The following is an 18,774-nucleotide window of genomic DNA, read 5'->3' as shown; positions in this document are numbered from 1 at the left end:
AATGGAAGTTAATAATAAAAGAACAACTGTACTAGAATCTAAAATGGAGGTCATAGAAAGTGAAACAAACAGATGCAAAAAGGACAGTCTGGAATTGAATAAATTGAAAGATCAACTGGAAGACTATGAGAATCGAGGAAGAAGGAAAAATATTAAACTTTTTGGAATACAAGAAAATTTAGAGGGAAAAAATGCTATACATTTTCTAGAAAACTTAATTCCAAAAATATTACAACTTGATTTGAAACAACCACTAGAAATAGAAAGGGCTCATAGGATTCCAGTAAAAAATGTAGAGAATCAAGGCAGGCCAAGACCACTAATATTCAAAATGCTTAGATACCAACAAGCATTAGAAATATTAAATGCTGCCAAAAAAGACAAAAATCTAAATTATAAAGGATCCAGAATATGGTTTTTGCCGGACTTCGCTAAAAACACAGCAAATAAAAGAAAGAGACTATTAGACATGAGACCACAATTAAAAGAAAAAGGATATAAATATGGACTATATTATCCGGCAAAAATGAGAGTGTCATCAGGAGATAAATCCTTATACTTCGAGGATCCAGAAAAACTAAAAGCCTTTCTTTCCAAATCAGAACCTATGACATTTTAATATAAAGTATTAAGATTGGTTTTGATAACATTATTAAAGTATGAGATATTGAAATACTGAAGAAAGAAAAATATGATCTAAAAAAAAAAAAAAAAAAAGGACAATAAAAATATAAAGAGAAAAGTATAAGATATAAGAACTAATATCAATACCATATTAAATATATGTTTAAGATATATTATTTATGAAGTAAAATATACTAAGTAAATATAAAAAAAAAAAAAAAAATTGATGAAAGAATAAATAAACATTAATGAAATGTTAAGAGCAAAAAATATTACAGATAGTAAAGAGTAATATAGATAGATAGAAAGGGATATTGATAGAATATTGGTTGCCTAGGGAGAGGGGAATGTTCGGGTTGCTGTTCTAATGTGTATCCTTAAGCAGTCATTATATTGGGTGGGAAGGGGAGGGAAAATGATGGGACTTATTAGAATGTTTAAAGAAAATATTAATAAGGGATTGGATATTTCAGGGGTAAATATGTGTGTCATAGAGAATAATTTTTGCTTTTTAAATATGAAAGAAGAGGGGAAAAAGATTATAATGAGAAGTATTAAAATATATAATGTTTTTTAAGATATATTCTATTAATGTCAATGGCCTGAATCACGTAATAAAAAGGAAAAAAGTATTAACATTTTTAAAAAAGCAAAATGCGGATATTTACTGTCTGCAGGAGACCCATCTTAGTATAAAGGAATCACAGAAACTATCGGGTGGGTGGGTAAAGGAATGTTTTTTTGCTCCAGCAGAGGGTAAAAAAGCAGGGGTAGCAATTCTTATAAATAAAAAATGTATGGCCAAGATTAAGGTAAAAAATTCAGATCCACATGGAAGATGGATACATATTGATATAGGTATGGGAAATGATGCCCTGACGTTGTTTAATATATATGCCCCTAATTCGAATCAATCAGAATTTTTTAAAAAGTTACAGAATATGTTATTACCACTGGCTGCTTCTAATTTAGTGGTGGCTGGAGATTTTAATGCTGTAATGGATCCATTATTGGATAAAAAACCAGGTAAAAGTATAAAATCTTTAGGTTTAGATAATTTGGTTCAATCATGTGATTTGAAAGATATATGGCGTATTCTTCATTTTGATGATCAGGAATTTTCATTTTGTTCACAGGTTCATAAATCATTTTCAAGAATAGATTATATTTTTGTTTCAACAAATAAAGTGCAACAGGTGATTAAAGCTTCCATAGATCCTATTATTATTTCGGATCATGCGGGAGTATGGATAGAATTACAATTAGATCAATTAGAGAATGGTAGACCTCTTTGGAGATTTGATAATGCATTGCTTGTGGATGACAAATTTTTAGAAAATTTTAAAACACAAATTAACGATTTCTTTCAAATAAATTTAGTGGAGGATACATCTATAGAGAATGTATGGGATGCATTTAAAGCAACTATGAGGGGTAATATTATATCATATTCAGCTTTTATTAGGAAACAGATTAAAATACAATATATAGAATTAGAAAAAGAAATAAAAATATTAGAAGCTAAATTGGTAAGTAAATGGGAATATGAAGTTTTGCAAGCTCTTTTGAAAGCAAAAGGTAAATATAATGAATTAACTTCAAAAATGATAAGAAGAGATTTGTTTTCCAAGCAAACAATGTATTATGGAAATTCTAATAAGGCGGGGAGATTATTGGCAAATTATCTTAAAGCAAAAAAAAGAAGAACTAACATTAATGGAATAAAAGATGATAATGGTATAATAACAAATCAAACAAATATAATATTAAAACAATTTTTAAAATTTTATAAGGACCTGTATTCTTCCGAGCCTTATTTGGAGAGACAAAAAGATGGAAAAAATTTTTTAGATTTAATTAATGGACCTAAGGTTCCTGATCATATAAAACGGAGTTTAGATGAACCTATATCATTAAAAGAATTAGAAACAGCATTGAGATCTCTTAGAGTTGGGTCCGCTCCAGGTGGTGATGGATACACAGTAGAATTTTACAAAACATTTCAAAATGTCCTTTCCCCATATTTACTAAATTTATATCAGACACAACTTATAAAAGGTAATATTAAAGGTACTATGGCTGAATCAATAATAATTGTTTTACCTAAGCCAAATAAAGATCCTACTTTGGTTTCAAACTATAGGCCTATATCTTTGATAAATGTGGATAATAAACTTTTAGCGAAAATTTTGGCTTTGAGATTAGCCAAAGCTCTCCCACATATTATAGATATGCATCAAATGGGTTTCGTTGCTAAAAGACATTCCTCTAATAACTCTAGATTATTGTTTCACATGTTAAACTTGTCAAAAAAAATGGATGAACCGGTTTTTACTGTTTCATTAGATGCTGAAAAAGCATTTGATAGGGTAGAATGGAATTTTATGTATCAGGCTTTAGAATGGTTTGGTATAGGTTCTGGATTTATACAAATGGTAAAAACATTGTATAGCTTCCCGATTGCAAGACTAAATATTAATAATAAGATATCTGATGGTTTTCAATTGCAGAGGGGAGTTAGACAAGGTTGTCCTTTATCTCCTTTGTTATTTGATGTTGTATTAGAACCCTTATTGTTAGCAATACAGCAAACGAGGGAGATACAAGGTATTCCATATTCAGATATGGAATATAAAATTTCGGCTTATGCTGACGATATTTTGCTTTATTTGAGAAATCCAGAGTCTACCTTATCTTCTTTATTGGAATTAATTGATAAGTTTGGCAAATTTTCAGGTTATAAAATTAATTGGAATAAATCTGAAATTATACCTTTAAATATTCATTGTGTAAAAGGATTATTTGACACTTTTCCATTCATATGGAAAGAAGAAGGATTTAAATATCTTGGCATTCAAGTTAAAAATACAATTGAAGATACCGTAAAAGAGAATGAAAAATATATACTTAAAAAAGTTATGGAGTTGTGTGAGCAATGGAACCCTTTACATATTTCTTGGTGGGGGAGAGTACAAACTATTAAAATGATGATGTTGCCTGTAGTTTGCTACCAAATGAGTATGATACCTATTTATTTTCAGGGGTCCTTTTATAAAAAGCTTAATAGCATTTTAACAAAATTTCTTTGGCTTGGTAAAACACCTAGAATAGCTTTAGTAACTTTGCAAAAATCAATTAAGGAGGGAGGGGTAAATTTTCCAAATTTCTATAGGTACCATCAAGCCTATATTCTACGTCAGGGTATGTATTGGATCCTCCCAGAACTTATAGATAATGCACCAGATTGGTTATATTTGGAATGGCGCCTTATGTTTCCCCTAAATTTAGTTCAACTTCCAAGTATTAACATGCCTAGAAGATACAGAGAAAATAAAATATTAATGGATACTTGGAAAACGTTGAGGTTTATTGATAAATTAACACCTATCCCAATAAACAAATCAACTAATCAATCTATATGGATAAACTCCAAGATCAAAATTGGCGGAGCTCAAATCCTTTGGAAGAACTGGATTATTGCAGGCATTAGATCTCTAGACGATGTTATTTCAGAAGGTAAACTGCTGGATTTTTCACAACTGCAACATAGATTTGGTCTTAATAAAACACAAAGTTTTAAATGGTTGCAATTGAAGCAGGCCATTCAGGTTGGGTTCCCTGAATGGAAAACATTAAATAATCAATATAGTTTAAAGTTCTTATGTTTTCAAGCAGACTTCCTAGGACATCAGGCCGCATTGTGGTATAAATTAATATCTGGATATTTGAATAAAAAACCAAAAAATGGTCTAAGAGATATTTGGAGCATTGAGATTAAGCATCAAATTAATGCATCTCAATGGCCACTAATTTGGTCTTGGAGAATGGGATGTACAGTGTCAGCATCTATGAGACAAACTTGGTTCTTTTTATTACATAGAGCTTTTTGGACCCCTACACGTTTGCAAAAATTAGACAGTTCTAAGTCAAATAAATGCTGGCACTGTAATCTTGAACCAGGGACGTTAGATCACTTACTGTATCATTGTCCCTATATTAAAAGTTTTTGGAATTCAATTTGGCCACAAATTAATAAATTGATGGAAAATCATATAGCAATATCATATGATACAGTATTATTTGGAATGATGATGAGAAAAAAAAGTCAAATTTCACCAGAAAATAATAAGCTTTTATTAATCATGACAGGGGTTGCCATTCAGCATATAACCAACAATTGGAAGAATTATAATAACCTAAATTATACATTTTGGTGGAACACAACATGTCATATATTCAAAATGGAAAGAGCAATAGCAATACAAAGAGGGACATATATTAAATTTAAAAAAATATGGGGGCCTTTGACAAAATATTGTAATGAGTAAATAGTAGGTTTTTTCTTCTTCTTTTCTTCTTTTAAATATCTTTATTATGACACACATAGAGGGGGGGGTAATGAAAATAATTTTTACATAATATGTTATAATATATTATACAATATGTTATGTATGAATGAAAAGTAATAGAAGGGTGGGGGGAGGGAGAGGGGATAAAAATATATTTAGAACATAATGTATTAGATATAAAAGTGTTATTGTACATTCATCAATTGTATTTTAACATGTTGTACACTTTCTGTAAAATTTGAAAATAAAAAATAATATAAAAAAAAAAATATACTAACAATAAACGAATATTGTCTGTTTTGGAAGATAAAAAAAAAAAAAAAAAAAAAAAAAGAGTGGTTTGGGATTGGTTTGCAGTCTTTCCTCGGGATCGTACTTTTAGAGTAGTTATGGATGGGTCAATATCCAGTGAAAGATTATTGGACTGTGGGGTACCACAAGGCTCAGCCCTTTCACCGATTCTGTTTAATATATTTTTGAGTCCTCTTACAAGACAAATTCAGGAATTAGGAATCAGTACAGATGATATTTTGTTGGTCTATGATTTATCCCCTTCAACATTGGATCTGAGCCCTCTTTTGGATGGTTTGGATAGGACAGAAGAATGGTTGGGGGAACATGGACTAGTATTGAATATGTCAAAAACAGTAGCATGTTGCATTTCCGGTGACAAGAAAACACCACAACTAGATCTTTCACTACACCATCAGCATATAGAGATAATAGATCGTTTTAAGTATTTGGAAATTATAATTGACTGTCATTTGAATTTTTAGAAGCAGGTTTCATCTACAGTTGCGAAAGGATTTGGGGCATTAAGATATCTTTAGAGTTATTCGAGATTTCCTGAATGAGAAATCGTTACATACTTTAATCCATGCTTTTGTTCTATCTAAATTGGATTATGGCAACTTGGTATATGCGGGAATAACAGTTGGGCAACTGAAACGTTTACAAACAGTACAAAATGTGGCAATTCGGCTGTTAGGTCGCTCACACATCTATGATCATGTACCTCCATTATATTTGAAATTATATTGGTTACCAATGGAATTTAGAATTAAATTTAAAATCCTGATGCTGGCACATAGGGTATTATTTGAGTTACAACCATTATATCTCTCTAATCTAGTGTTATTTTACAAACCTAGTCGCTCGTTGAGATCTTTAAATGACAATAGAGTACTGTAGCTGTTCCCCATATCTCAAAGGCTCACCTTGCCTCAACCAGAAATAGTGCATTTTTCTACTTGGTTCCAATATTGTGGAACAATTTATCAGTAGAGTTAAGGAAGGAAGAATCATTTCAGAATTTTAAGAGACATCTAAAAGCACATTTTTTTCAAATGGCTCTCCCAAATTAAATAATGGAATGGGGACCGCAATCTGCCTTAATTTGTACTGATTCATGTTGATTTGGATTTATTTATTTCATATAACAGTTTTAATGGATATGTTTTAGAAATGTTAATTTCTCTGATGCTCTCAAGCTCTGTGAAGTGGGCTGTGCCAGGAGTTGTATTAAGACCTACAGTAAAATATGACTTCTATCAGGCTGCTTCAGACACTTTTCTATCACTTAAATTTGTTTTATTTTATTTTTAATTTTTTATCTTCTTTCATTCTTTCTATTTTCTATGTCTTTGATTTTGGGAAATGTATTATATGTTGTTATTATGTATTTTTCGTTTATCAGGTACTTCAGCTAGATTGTGAGCCTTCGGGAAAGATACGGTAGTTTTTCTCAAGTACCTAATTTCATTTTAGTTTAGGTCAGTAAAATGCAGGAGCGGTAGATCAAATCTTAAATAAACATAAACAAATGTAGATAGGCAGTAATTCACTAACCAAAATCAGGAACACTGACTGGGCTGGCCGATCAAAAAAGAAGCAACTGCTGGGGACCAGTCGCTCACGTCCTTTCCGACTGCCCTGCTCTCTGGCTTGACTCTCCTGCTCTTGCCGTCCCGCTCTCTGCCCCGACTCTCCTGCTTGCCGCCCCGCTCTCTGCCCCGACTCTCCTGCTTGCCGCCCCGACTCCCCTGCTTGCTGCCCTGCTCTCTGCCCCAACTCTCCAGCTCTTGCCGCCCTGCCCTGACTCTCCAGCTCTTGCTGCCCCAACTCCGTGGGTTTAAAGCACGGCTGCACTACGGCACGTTCTGTTAAGTTCCAGAATACGCTGCAATGCAGCCCCGCTTTAAACCTGCGGGGATCGTGAGCCAAAATAAAAGTCAAAAAATAATAAAGCTTGTTCACGGAGAACAAAAGCGCATGCACAGACCATCTACTGGCAAAGAAGATGGTCTACGCATGCGTTAGGATTGCTCTCCAGCACGGTAGTGAGGTTAGTGAATCTAGCCCTAAGTGTCTGAGGATCTTAGGACAATGTGACAATGGACAGCATAGAGAGATATAAGCAGCAGAAGAAAGGAGGTGTTAACGCTTCTGTACAAATCACTGTTGAGGCCCCACTTAGATCGCTTTAAAGTAGAAATTAAAACCAAAACTATCCGTGCAACAACCACAAGAACACAACAACAGACAGGGTGGGGACCTCTACTGGTCTGAAGAAGCTAAAAAAAAGTAAATTAGCAGGTAAGAACCTAATTTCTCCTTCTTTAGCACTCTCCAGACTGGTAGAGGTTAATCTTTACGAGTGGGACGTACCAAAGCAGTCCCTATCACGGGTGGGACCCCCGAAGGGCTGACACCAGAACACGCTCAACAAACACCATGTCCTGACGCACCTGAAGTCTACCCAGTAGTGTCTGACAAAGGAATGCAAGGAAGACCAAACCACAGCCTTACAAATATCCATTGGAGACTCAGCCCAAGAAGCTGCCTGACCCCAAGTGGAATGAGCCTTGAGAAATTCCGGCACAGGCTTCTGCCTCAGAAGATAAGCGGAAGCAATAGTCTCCTTGATCCAGCGCGCAATAGTAGCCTTAGAAGCGCCAGCCCCCCAAGAGGACCCGCCAGAAGGACAAAGAGATGATCGGATTTCCAGATCTCCTGGGTCCTCTGCACATAAGAGCAAAGAATAATAATAATAATAATAACTTTATTTTTGTATACCGCCATACCCCGAAAAGTTCTAGGCGGTTCACATCAATTAAATAGAGTTACAAATGGTTCACATCGATTAAACAGAATAACAGCGGTTCAAGACCAACTTGATCAGAGTTGCCAGGGGGGAGGGGGAGGAGGTGAGAGGGGAGGTTTATTTAGTTAGGAAGGGGTATTAAGGATCCTGGTCTTGGAAGAGGTGGGTTTTGAGCATTTTTCTGAAGCCGAGGTAGTTGGGGGCCTTGAGGGCCATTTGGGTTAGCCATGGGTTTAGCTTGGCAGCTTGGAAGGCGAAGGTTTTGTCAAGGAATTTTTTAGAGTGGCATAGTTTTAAGGAGGGGTAGGCGAAGAGTTGAATTCTGCGGGTGTTCTTGATGATGTGATTCAGGAGGAAGTGAGGGATGATGTAGCTTGGGGATAAACCAAACACTGTTTTATAGCAAAAGCAGGCAAATTTGAATAGGACTCTGGATTCCAGTGGTAGCCAGTGGAGTTTGTGGTAAAAAGGGGAGACGTGTTCCCATTTTTTCAGACCGAATATGAGGCGAACCCCATCGACATCTAACTTGCGCAACTACTTCTGCTCAGAAGATCCCTCCTGACTACCCAACACTGGTAGGACCACTGTCTAATTGACATGAAAAGGAGAAACTATCTTCGGCAGAAAGGAAGGAACAGGCTTCAAGAAAACCCACTCCCTAGAAAACTCCAAGAAGAGAGCCCTACAAGAGAAAGCCTGCAGCTCAGAAACATGTCAAGCAGAAGTAATGGTCACCAAGAAGACCACTTTAAGAGTTAGGTCCCTCAAAGAGCAGGCGCCCAACGGTTCAAAGGGAGGGTGCACTAGCACTGAAAGAACCAGATTCAGATCCCAAGATGGAACAGAGGGTCACACGGGAGGCTTGAGCAATTTGGCCGCCCGCAAGAAGCGAATCAAATCAGGAATGGCAGTCAAACGCTGACCACAGCACCTCAAAAAAATATATAGCAAACAAAAAAGGTACTGAGAAGAGTGATGAAAATGATAAAGGGGATGAGATAACTTCCCTTTGAGGAAAGGCTAAAGCAGCTAGGACTCTTCAGCTTGGAGAAGAGATGGCGCAGGAGTGATATGATAGAGGTCTATAAAATACTGAGTGGAGTGGAAAGGGTAGATGTGAATCACTTATTCACTCTTTCCAAAAACACTATGACCAGGAGGAATGCAATGAAGCTAGTAAGTAGTAGATTTAAAACAAACAGGAGAAAAAATTTATTCACTCAACGTGTAATTAAACTCTGGAATCTGTTGCAAGAGAATGTGGAGAAAGCAGTTAGCTTAGAAGGTTTTTTTTTTAAAAAAGGGTTTGGATAATTCTTAGGATAAACAGTATAAAATCTGCTTTACTCTTTGGGATCTCGCCAGGTACTTGTGACCTGGGTTGGCCACTGCTGGAAACAGGATACTGGGATGAAAGATTGTCAGCCCATCCCAGTATAGCAATTTTTATGTTCTTAGTATTTCAACTCTTATTTGCTCCCCAGTGAAACCAAGACAAATGTATCCATGGAACTTACTATGGAAGCTGGAAAAAATACTGGAATAGGACCAATATCAGGTCAAACTGAGCTGAGTGGACTATAATTTAACAACTGAACACACCTAGACCAGAAGGCTTTGGAAAGTCTTTACATTCCCAACTCTGCACTCTACCCTTGTGCCCAAAATCCTGGCCACCCTCCTCCCATTTGTTCACTCCATCGGTGCACCCCATTGGTTTACAACCTACCCACCTGGTATTCGGCCTTTGGTCTTCGTAGTTCTGGAGCAAAGCTCTTGATAGATGTATCTGTGAAAGCTGCAAAAGGGCAGGAAACAGATTTCAAATTTTGCTTTCCCATCATCACTGTGTTGTCCCAAGTAGATTTACTTATTTATTTGGTTTTCTATCCCGTCTTCCCAGAAGAGCCCAGAATGGGTTACAAAAGTTACATCTACAGTAGGTTGACAGACAATTTGTCTTTTAAGTACAACAGAAGTAAAACCACAGTTAAATCATAGATTTTAAACATTATGAAATAGATTGAACATCCCAACAGAGTTCCAATTCATGAGAGACATTATTATAAGTCAATCGGATGAATCTGATAAACAGAGATAAGTCCAGGATTCTGGGCTGAAATCTCAAACGGTAAGCTGGTTGTTAAACAGGATTGTTTTCATTGCTTTATGGAAGGACAACAGCTTCTATAGATCTGATGTGAGGAGGAAGTTGGTTCCACAGTTTCAATACTGTGTGGGAGTTGGACCGCTTCTATTCAATGTATTTATAAATGATCTAGAAACAGGGACGAAGTGCGAAGTAATAAAATTCGCAAACACCAAACTATTTAGTGGAGTTGGGACTAAAGAGGACTGTGAAGATTTACAAAGGGACATGAACAAACTAGAAGAGTGAGTGATGAGATGGCAGATGAAGTTTAATGTACAGAAATGTAAAGTCTTGCATGTAGGAAACAGAAACCCGAAGTACAGCTATACGATGGGAGGGCTGGTAATGGGTGAAAGTACCCAAGAAAGGACTTGGGGTTAATAGTAGACAACACAACGAAGCCATCAGCACAGTGCGCAGTGGCCTCTAAGAAGGCGAATAGAATGCTGGGTACTGTCAAGAAAGGTATTACAAACAGAACGAAAGAAGTTATCCTGCCGTTGTATCGGGCGATGGTGCACCCGCATCTGGAGTACTGCGTCCAATATTGGTCACCGTACCTTAAGAAAGATATGGCGATACTCGAGAAAAGAGCGACACGAATGATAAAAGGTATGGAAAACCTTTCATATGCTGAAAGATTAGAGAAACTGGGGCTCTTTTCCCTGGAGAAGCGGAGATTTACAGGGGACATGACAGAGACTTACAAGATCATGAAGGGCATGGAGAAAGTGGAGAGGGACAGATTCTTCAAACGTTCGAAAACTATAGAACGAGAGGGCATTCGGAAAAATTAAGAGGGGACAGATTCAGAACCAATGCTAGGAAGTTCTTTTTCACCCAACACCTGGAATGCGCTTCCAGAGGGTGTGATAAGACAGAGTACGGTTTTGGGGTTCAAGAAGGGATTAGATAATTTCCTGAAGGAAAAGGGGATAGAAGGGTATAGATAGAGGATTACTATACAGGTCCTGGACCTGATGGGCCGCCGCGTTAGCGGACTGCTGGGCGTGATGGACCTCTGGTCTGACCCAGCAGAGGCACTGCTTATGTTCTTATGAGTAGACTCATTTACTAGCCCCATTGAAATGGAGACGTTTCGCTGAGGGGATACAGAAATGTTTTTCTTGTTGAGATTTAAGTGGCCGGTTTGGGTGATATATGGGAAGCTTTATCGACACACAATGGGGACACATGTCTTGGAAACATTTAAAAGCTACCATAAGGATCTTGAATATTCCTTGTTTTTTGATTGGAAGCCTGTGTATTTTGGACAATGCAGCGGAGATGTGATCAAAAGGGCCAAGGTTTTTAGATTACTATAATTACCTTTATTCTGGAATTTCACTGAAAACTGTCTACCCAAGAATTCCTTCACTGGCTTCCAGTCGAATTACATATTGAGTTTAAGTTATATTATTTGGTCTTTAAATAACTCTGCATGGGCAGGTGCCAGAAGGTTTTTCCTATTTATTTCAGTTGCTGGGTGGCTTCACCAAAAGACATAATCAGGATAAAACTGTGTCTGAATTCAAGAAAGCATGGGACAGGCATGTGGGATCTCTTAGGAAAAGGAAGAAATAGTAGATGCTGTGGATGGGCAAACTGGATGGGCCATTTGGCCTTTTTCTGCCATCATGTTTCTATGTGAAATCTATATATGAAAAATTTATTTGCTATCAAACGATCAAGGCTTGGAACTTACTTGATTCCTTTTTATATGGCTTTTCATAAAGAACTAAAAAAACTATCTTTTAAAATTAAGTTTGTATGATTTTCCTCCTCTAGTGGCTATGTTCAGAAGGATGTATTATATTGTTTTTGTGACCTGTTCTGACCCATTTTGTGGCGATATGGTAGACAACGGATAACACACAACAAACACCACAACACAAACATAGACTAATGGCCTCTTTTACAAAGCCGCATTAGCGGCTGTGCTGCGCTAATGGCCCTGAAGCCCATAGAGATTTAAAGGGGCCATTGCTTTGTAAAAGAGACAGTAAGAGACTGATTGGTAATTGGTAGAAGATGGCTGCTTATCCTAGAGGAGCAAAAGACAGGCACCGAGTTGGACAATCGTGTGAGGGCCCCAGTGATGTAATTCTCAGGACCTTTGGGACTAGCATAAAAACGCGTTCAACGTCATCGGTGATGGAATTGGTGGAGGACAGTTGCCTACCTTGGAGGAGGAGCAGATGGGCACCGAGTTGGACAACAACGTGAGGGTCCCAATGATGTCAATCTTGGAACCTTCAGGTTTTGTACAAAAACAAGTTCAGCATTGCAATGCGTGGCTGCAGGATCTTGACCTAAAGGTCCCTCTGGGGCCTGAAGACCTGCTGAATATAGTTAACTGTTTAATTTAAGCTGAAAACCTATGTAATCCTGGTCCCACATACACAGTTCTAGATGCCAGGTACATTAGATAGAATGTGAGCCCACTGGGACAGATAGGGAAAATACTTGAGTACCTGATTGTAAAAACCACTTAGATAAGCCTTGATAGGCGGTATATAAACACCTAATAGATTTGAAACTTGAAATTCTTCAGGTTAGGCACCTGGACCAGGATTTACAACTATATTTATATCAAAAGTTCTCTTCAACTGACATATAGATCTTAAGGGAGTTATCAGTCTGACAACATAAATTGATCTAAGTGTTCTTTTTTTGGTTGGTGCTCTACAAATGGCCATGATCTTATTACAATTCTACATTTATCTATATCATTTGTATTCTGCTAGTCTCCAATCTCGTCTATCAAAGTACATCTAAGTGCACCATTGGTGTGTCCTGCTTCTGTGGGCACTTTCTAGTTTCACAAGCATAACTGGTCACCTGCTTCATGAAAAGCCTACACTGCAGAAGCCCCCCCATGCCTTGGTATTTAAATTAGTCCCCATCTCACTCATGAAGTTTCCTTTTGAACCTCTAGAAAAAGCACACCTGGAGTTCCTAACATGGAAAGAGCTGCTGGTTGTAACTATCACTTCAGCTAGATGAGTGTGTGAACTTCAGGCAGGGGTAACATATAAACTCATACCCAATTCCATCAACACAAAATTGTCCTTTGAATTAATCTCAAGTTTTCCTTGAAGACTGTAATGCCTTTCCACATTTATGAAGACATAGTGCTTCCTACCTTTTATGCAAAGCCTCTACTGAATTCGACAGAGCTCTTTGTAGTGTAAAGTGGATTTGGCTTGTCCTTTCCAAAGAACTGCATCACTGAGGAAGTTCACACAACATTTGCCTCTTTCAGTCCAAGTAGGACTACTATGTCAGTTGCAAGAACTCTAGCAAATTGGCTATGCCAACTTTCTTCTCAGGATAAACAGCATAAAATATGTTTTACATTACATTACATTACATATTTCTATTCCGCCATTACCTTTTGGTTCAAAGCGGACAAAAAGAGTTATGGAAGAAGGGTTACAATGTTAGATCAGAGAAGGTTTCCAAGAGAGGGAAAATTAGGATCTGGGGTTAGGGAGGGGATGGTAAGAGGGGGGGTTAAGCTTTATCATGGTATTAAGCTTTATTAAGGGATTTCTTGAAGAGTATAGTTTTTATTTCCTTTCTGAACATCTTGTAGTCTGGGGTTGTTGTCAATAGGTTGGAGACTTGGTTGTCTATCTTCGCTGCCTGAGTGGCCAGTAGTCCGTTGTATAGTTTATTCCGTTTTACTTCTTTGATTGGGGGGTAAGTGAATGGGATATGAGTTTTTCTATGCCTGGTAGAGGTGGTTTGGATGAGTTTTACTGCTTGGAATCTAGCTAGGTATTTGGGACTTGGCTTGGCCACTGTTGGAAACAGGATATTGGGCTTGATGGACCTTTGGCCTGTCCCAGTATGACAATTCTTATGTTAGCCAAGTATAAGACAATCAAGCCATTGTGACATCACTGATGAGTTTGGCTCTTAGGCATTGGTGGAATGAGGCATTATGACATCACAATCTCAGCTCTGGAATGTTGCTACTCTTTGGGTTTCTGCCTGGTACTTGGGACCTGGGTTGGCCATGGTTGGAAACAGGATGCTGGGCTTGATGGTCCTTCAGTCTGTCCCAGAATGTCCAAGACCAAGTTAAGCTACTGCAACATTGTTAGCCCTCTAGAAATCTGCCTGCTTGAGTACTAGCTACAAGACAGCTACAGTTCTCTTCATATGTTCACTGCACAGTGCTGCCTAGACTAGGCTTCAACACAGGACAGTGTATTTAGTCAGGCAGTGCTGGCCAGTCTCTCTTTATGAACTAAAATCTCTTGCATTTGATTATGTGGTTTACTCAAAAAGACAAAAATAATTCGGCTCTGAGCAGCCCTATGCTTCGGAGTCATCCATTTGTGTGCCTGACCCAATCCTACTTGTCAACAGAAAAAAGCAATGTTGTTCACCTGTAACAGCAGAACTGATTAGGAGCACAATTCCCTTCAGTGTTGTCTCACTGTCTGGAGCCCTGGAACCAGCCGAGGAGACTGCTGTGCACAGGAAGGACCACATGCACTTTACACAGCAGTTCATCCTGGCACCACTGGATGACACTACCTATTTGTGTGCCTGATCAAGCCTGCTGCTAAGAAAACCACCTGTTACAAGTGGGCAATGCTGCCTTCTTGACAACGAGCAACTAATGCAGTGTCTCAAACACTAAAACGGAACAAATGTTTTTCACGGCACATTAAAATTGAAATTATAAAATTGCAAAACCAACAAAAAAATTAAAGTTCTTTAAGCCATATAAGGGTAATTGTAACAGTGGTGAAACTAATGTAGATAGAATAGAATTGCTAATCAATGTGATGGATGTCTTTGCTTTTGAGTGCAAATTAACTCAAAATGCAGCTCAGTCGTCAAGAAGCAAAACACACATTTCATCATCCACCATCTGCAGTCACTCTTCTTTTCAATTTCTGTCAGAGTTGAAAAGCCAAAAGATCCAAACGATAACATAGCCTCGATTGCTTTCTTACTCAAGTTAGGATAACTTCTGCATTAAAAATAAAAATAAAATTACTTACCAATAGTTTTCAAGGACCAATCACATCAAACAATGATGATTGTCTGGGTGGTTGTGTCCTTATGCACACATAACTTTGACAGACTCTTGCGCATACGATGTACATGTCATCTATTCTAGTGTATACTTATGAAGGGAATTTTTTTTTTTTTTAAAGTAAAATTCTGGGATCTCTTCGGGGCACACCGATGTACCTTGGCACACAGTTTGAGAGACACTGAACTAATGTATAAAAGTTGTGACAACTGAGAAAGAAAAGAGACCATGGCAGATGATGCCAAAGATTCTGAGACTTCCCATTGTCCAACCTGCTCTTTTCCCTCCATTCCTCAAGCTTCCTAACCACCTTCAGCGCAGACTCCGTCTTGTCTGGATGTGTGCACCAGCAGGAGAAAACTGAATTAGCTAAGCATCGTCAGCCGGGGACAGTAAGAAAAGGCTAAAAGACTTCACCATTACAGCTCATAAGCTTCAAGCTTGTGATAGCAACAAAGTTTCAAGTTTCTTTAAAAATTTGATTTAATCGCAAAATCCAAATCCAATGTGATTTACACATAGCTATAAAATCAGGGTAAAAAGAAAAAGTCACATTACTTGAACCAGACAATTGGTACAATTTTAACAAAACACCACAGAAGTGGTTAAGAACTAGAAAAGCAATGAAAAACAGTTGTAATGACAGGCCACTACTGTGTGAAGATAAATTTGGAAAAAAAAAATCATCTTACCGTCAGAAAATGAATTAAGAGTCCCAGGTTTATTCAATCCTATAATGAAAAGAAGGACAAACATTTTAAAAAATGAACTTTCAGTATCAATAACATGTATGCTCTCACTTTCATCGGCTATAAAGTTGTCTGTCAGGGATGTGTGTACGCAGGAGCCCTGCTTGCCAATACGTGCTATGAGGCTACCCTATGCTCAAAGCTCCTGTGCAAACCCCAACGCTCACAGCAAATTACATTCAAAATGTTACGCACGCTTTTAAACTGAAGGCAAGGAGGAATGTGGCTGGCATACATGCACAAAAGTGATCACGCCCAGGCAAAAAACGGTACACATTGTCACCTTTCTTATACACCTTTAAATACAAGCTTTTCAAAAAATTGTTTGGACTTCTTTTTTTTTTAATCTTTATTTAAGTGCAATAAAGGATAAAAACATTTTACACTTTAAACATCACTTAATATTCTCGCAAGATACAAACAGATCAATACCCCTCCCCCCACCCTACCCAAAAATTACACATTATGATTTATACTTTTTTTATACGAGTATTAAAGTATACATATTTGCTTTCATGTTTTCGCATATATGTTTAATTTGATGTGTGTTAATTATTGATTAACTCCTGAGGCAGGTCTGGTTGGCCAAAGTATGTGCATGTCAAGTCATTAATTCATTGAGTTAATAAAGAGCATTGATTGTTGGACTTCTCCACTGTTTATTTGTGTACTACTGACTTGTGGGGGTGATTCTCCTTTTTTTTTTTTGTCTGGGTGTTGCCTCTTAAAACTATTACAATATCATGATTATATTGGCAATTCTGATAACTTGAATTAAGTTTGTGCCTTTCACATAAAATTTGGGTTTTACATGTTTTGGGAGTATTTGTGATCTTTTGTTTTTTGCTGGCTTTATTGTGTGTGTTTTTTGTACCTACTAAGAACATTGGATTTTGCAGGATATAAATACAATAAATAAATAAATAACCCTGTCATCTCCATGATCCTCTTTGCTGGCATTTTGTAACTGATACTCAGTGTAGTACTTGTGAAACCTCCCCTGCCCTTCACCTTTGAATAAGCTGCTGAGGGAGTAGGACGATCCCTGCTTGGACAACGGACCCGCATTACTTTGGCATCTCTGCTGGCCCTGGTTGCGCACCTCTCCTGCTGCTCGGCTGCTAGAAGAGCTCTCTTTAATGGACCATGAAATACCTGTGAAAACAAAGAGTAGGCAATTACTACACATCCCCTTACCTAAGACGTTAAGTGCACCGTACCCAGAAGTATTTGCAACCCTTAGGGAACTCACTTCCCACAGGCTCCCCGCTCCAGCTGTACTTCTCCAATTCATCATCCTCATCGTTGTCAACAATCTCACGCAAGCTATTCACCGCACGCTTTGATTCCTTCAGCTGTGGACACAGTGAAAAAAAAGAAAAAGCAGTCAGTCACACAAACAACATGTGCCACCAGCATAGTCCAAGACTCCCAATGTCCCCTCAACATAAGCAGCCCAAAGTCCCCAGTACCTTTTTGATTTAGGGCTCTCAATGCTTTCAAAAAGCAGTCAACTCTGCACACCTCATTCACCACCAGGCATTCCCTACCAGCCTTCCAATATCCCTATGGAAGTTTACAAGCAAACCTGACAAAAGATCTAGCTCTTTTATCTCATGAGCATTTTGCAAAAAGGTCGATATTGTTTTGCATTTTAAGGATGTCGCTTTACCAAATGATGAACATTTACATAGAAACATGATGGTAGATAAAAGGGCCCATCCAGTCAGCCCATTCGCAGTAACCATGATTGCTTCCTCTATCTAAGAGATCCCAAGTGCTTTTTGACACTATACATCACTGTATGCTGTTAAATTGGTTAAAGTCATTTGGTTTATCTGGTAAGCTGATGATGTGATTTACTTCTTTTTTAGATCAGTGATCATTTAAAGAGCAACAAAAGCAAGATCATTCAGATTGGAAATTATTGGGTATTGGGATCCTACAAAGTTCAGCTCTTTCTGCAATTCTTTAAGGCTCTTTTTTATAAAGTCAATTACCACAGTGGCCTGCAGTAATCTCACCAAAGCCCACTGGGAATTAATGGGCTTCAGTGCCTTTACTATATGGCTTTGTAAAAGGGAGGGTTAATCTTTACTTGGTTCCTATCTGTCAATTACCTTACTTAGACCTTCAGTTTAAAATCTTTGCTGACCTCAGTGGTAGATGCATTGTAACATCTGGGATGTGTTCAAAACTGATCCAGGTATGGATGAGGGCTAATAGATTTAAATTGATTTTGACAAAATCAAGAGATTTTGTGGTTCTCCGATAGTTCTTCAGAAACATTAGTTTCTCCTGAGCTAATTGTGGATGATATTAAAATTCCAGTTGTTACAGAACTGCATTATTTAGACGTTATTATTGATTCCTCATTGTCTTTGAAACTTCAGATTAGAAATGTGATCCAGAAATATTTTTTTTAACTCAGACTGTTGAAAAGATTGAAAGATTGCTTGACTTATTCCAACTTCAGGACTGTTGTTCAAGGTATTATTCCTATGACTATTGTTAATTCTTCATATTTAGGTCTGCCAAATTATAGGCTCCTTTTATCAAGCAGCGGTAGAGCCTTTTAATTCACACTAAATTTAATAATTTTATTCTGTCTATTTTCTGAGTAACATGTTGTACTTTCACTATTTGCTAATTCGCTGACTGTCCAGCTCTCTTCAGTGTGAACCGCCTCGAAGTCGTCAGAAGAACAAAGTTATATTATATTTTGCCGTGTTCTG

At 37.6% G+C, this 18,774-nt stretch overlaps 1 protein-coding gene across 7 annotated transcripts in view; it reads right to left on the bottom strand.

Annotated features, from left to right (window-relative positions):
• VIPAS39 (VPS33B interacting protein, apical-basolateral polarity regulator, spe-39 homolog) overlaps nt 1-18,774 on the bottom strand; it is a 127,699-nt gene that overhangs the window by 95,297 nt on the left and 13,628 nt on the right. For all 7 annotated transcript variants that reach the window (XM_033952368.1, XM_033952369.1, XM_033952370.1 and 4 more), the window contains 4 exons: nt 17,292-17,394; nt 17,051-17,194; nt 15,983-16,021; nt 9,813-9,877 (listed from right to left, as the gene is read on the bottom strand). In XM_033952368.1, the coding sequence (XP_033808259.1) occupies nt 9,813-9,877; nt 15,983-16,021; nt 17,051-17,194; nt 17,292-17,394 (351 nt within the window). The remainder of the gene's footprint in view (nt 1-9,812; nt 9,878-15,982; nt 16,022-17,050; nt 17,195-17,291; nt 17,395-18,774) is intronic.

The sequence above is a fragment of the Geotrypetes seraphini genome, chromosome 7, assembly GCF_902459505.1.
Source record: "Geotrypetes seraphini chromosome 7, aGeoSer1.1, whole genome shotgun sequence".
Classification (NCBI taxonomy): domain Eukaryota; kingdom Metazoa; phylum Chordata; class Amphibia; order Gymnophiona; family Dermophiidae; genus Geotrypetes; species Geotrypetes seraphini.
The sequence above is the reverse complement of the archived record's forward strand: the minus strand, read 5'-3'. Positions and strand labels throughout refer to the sequence as shown.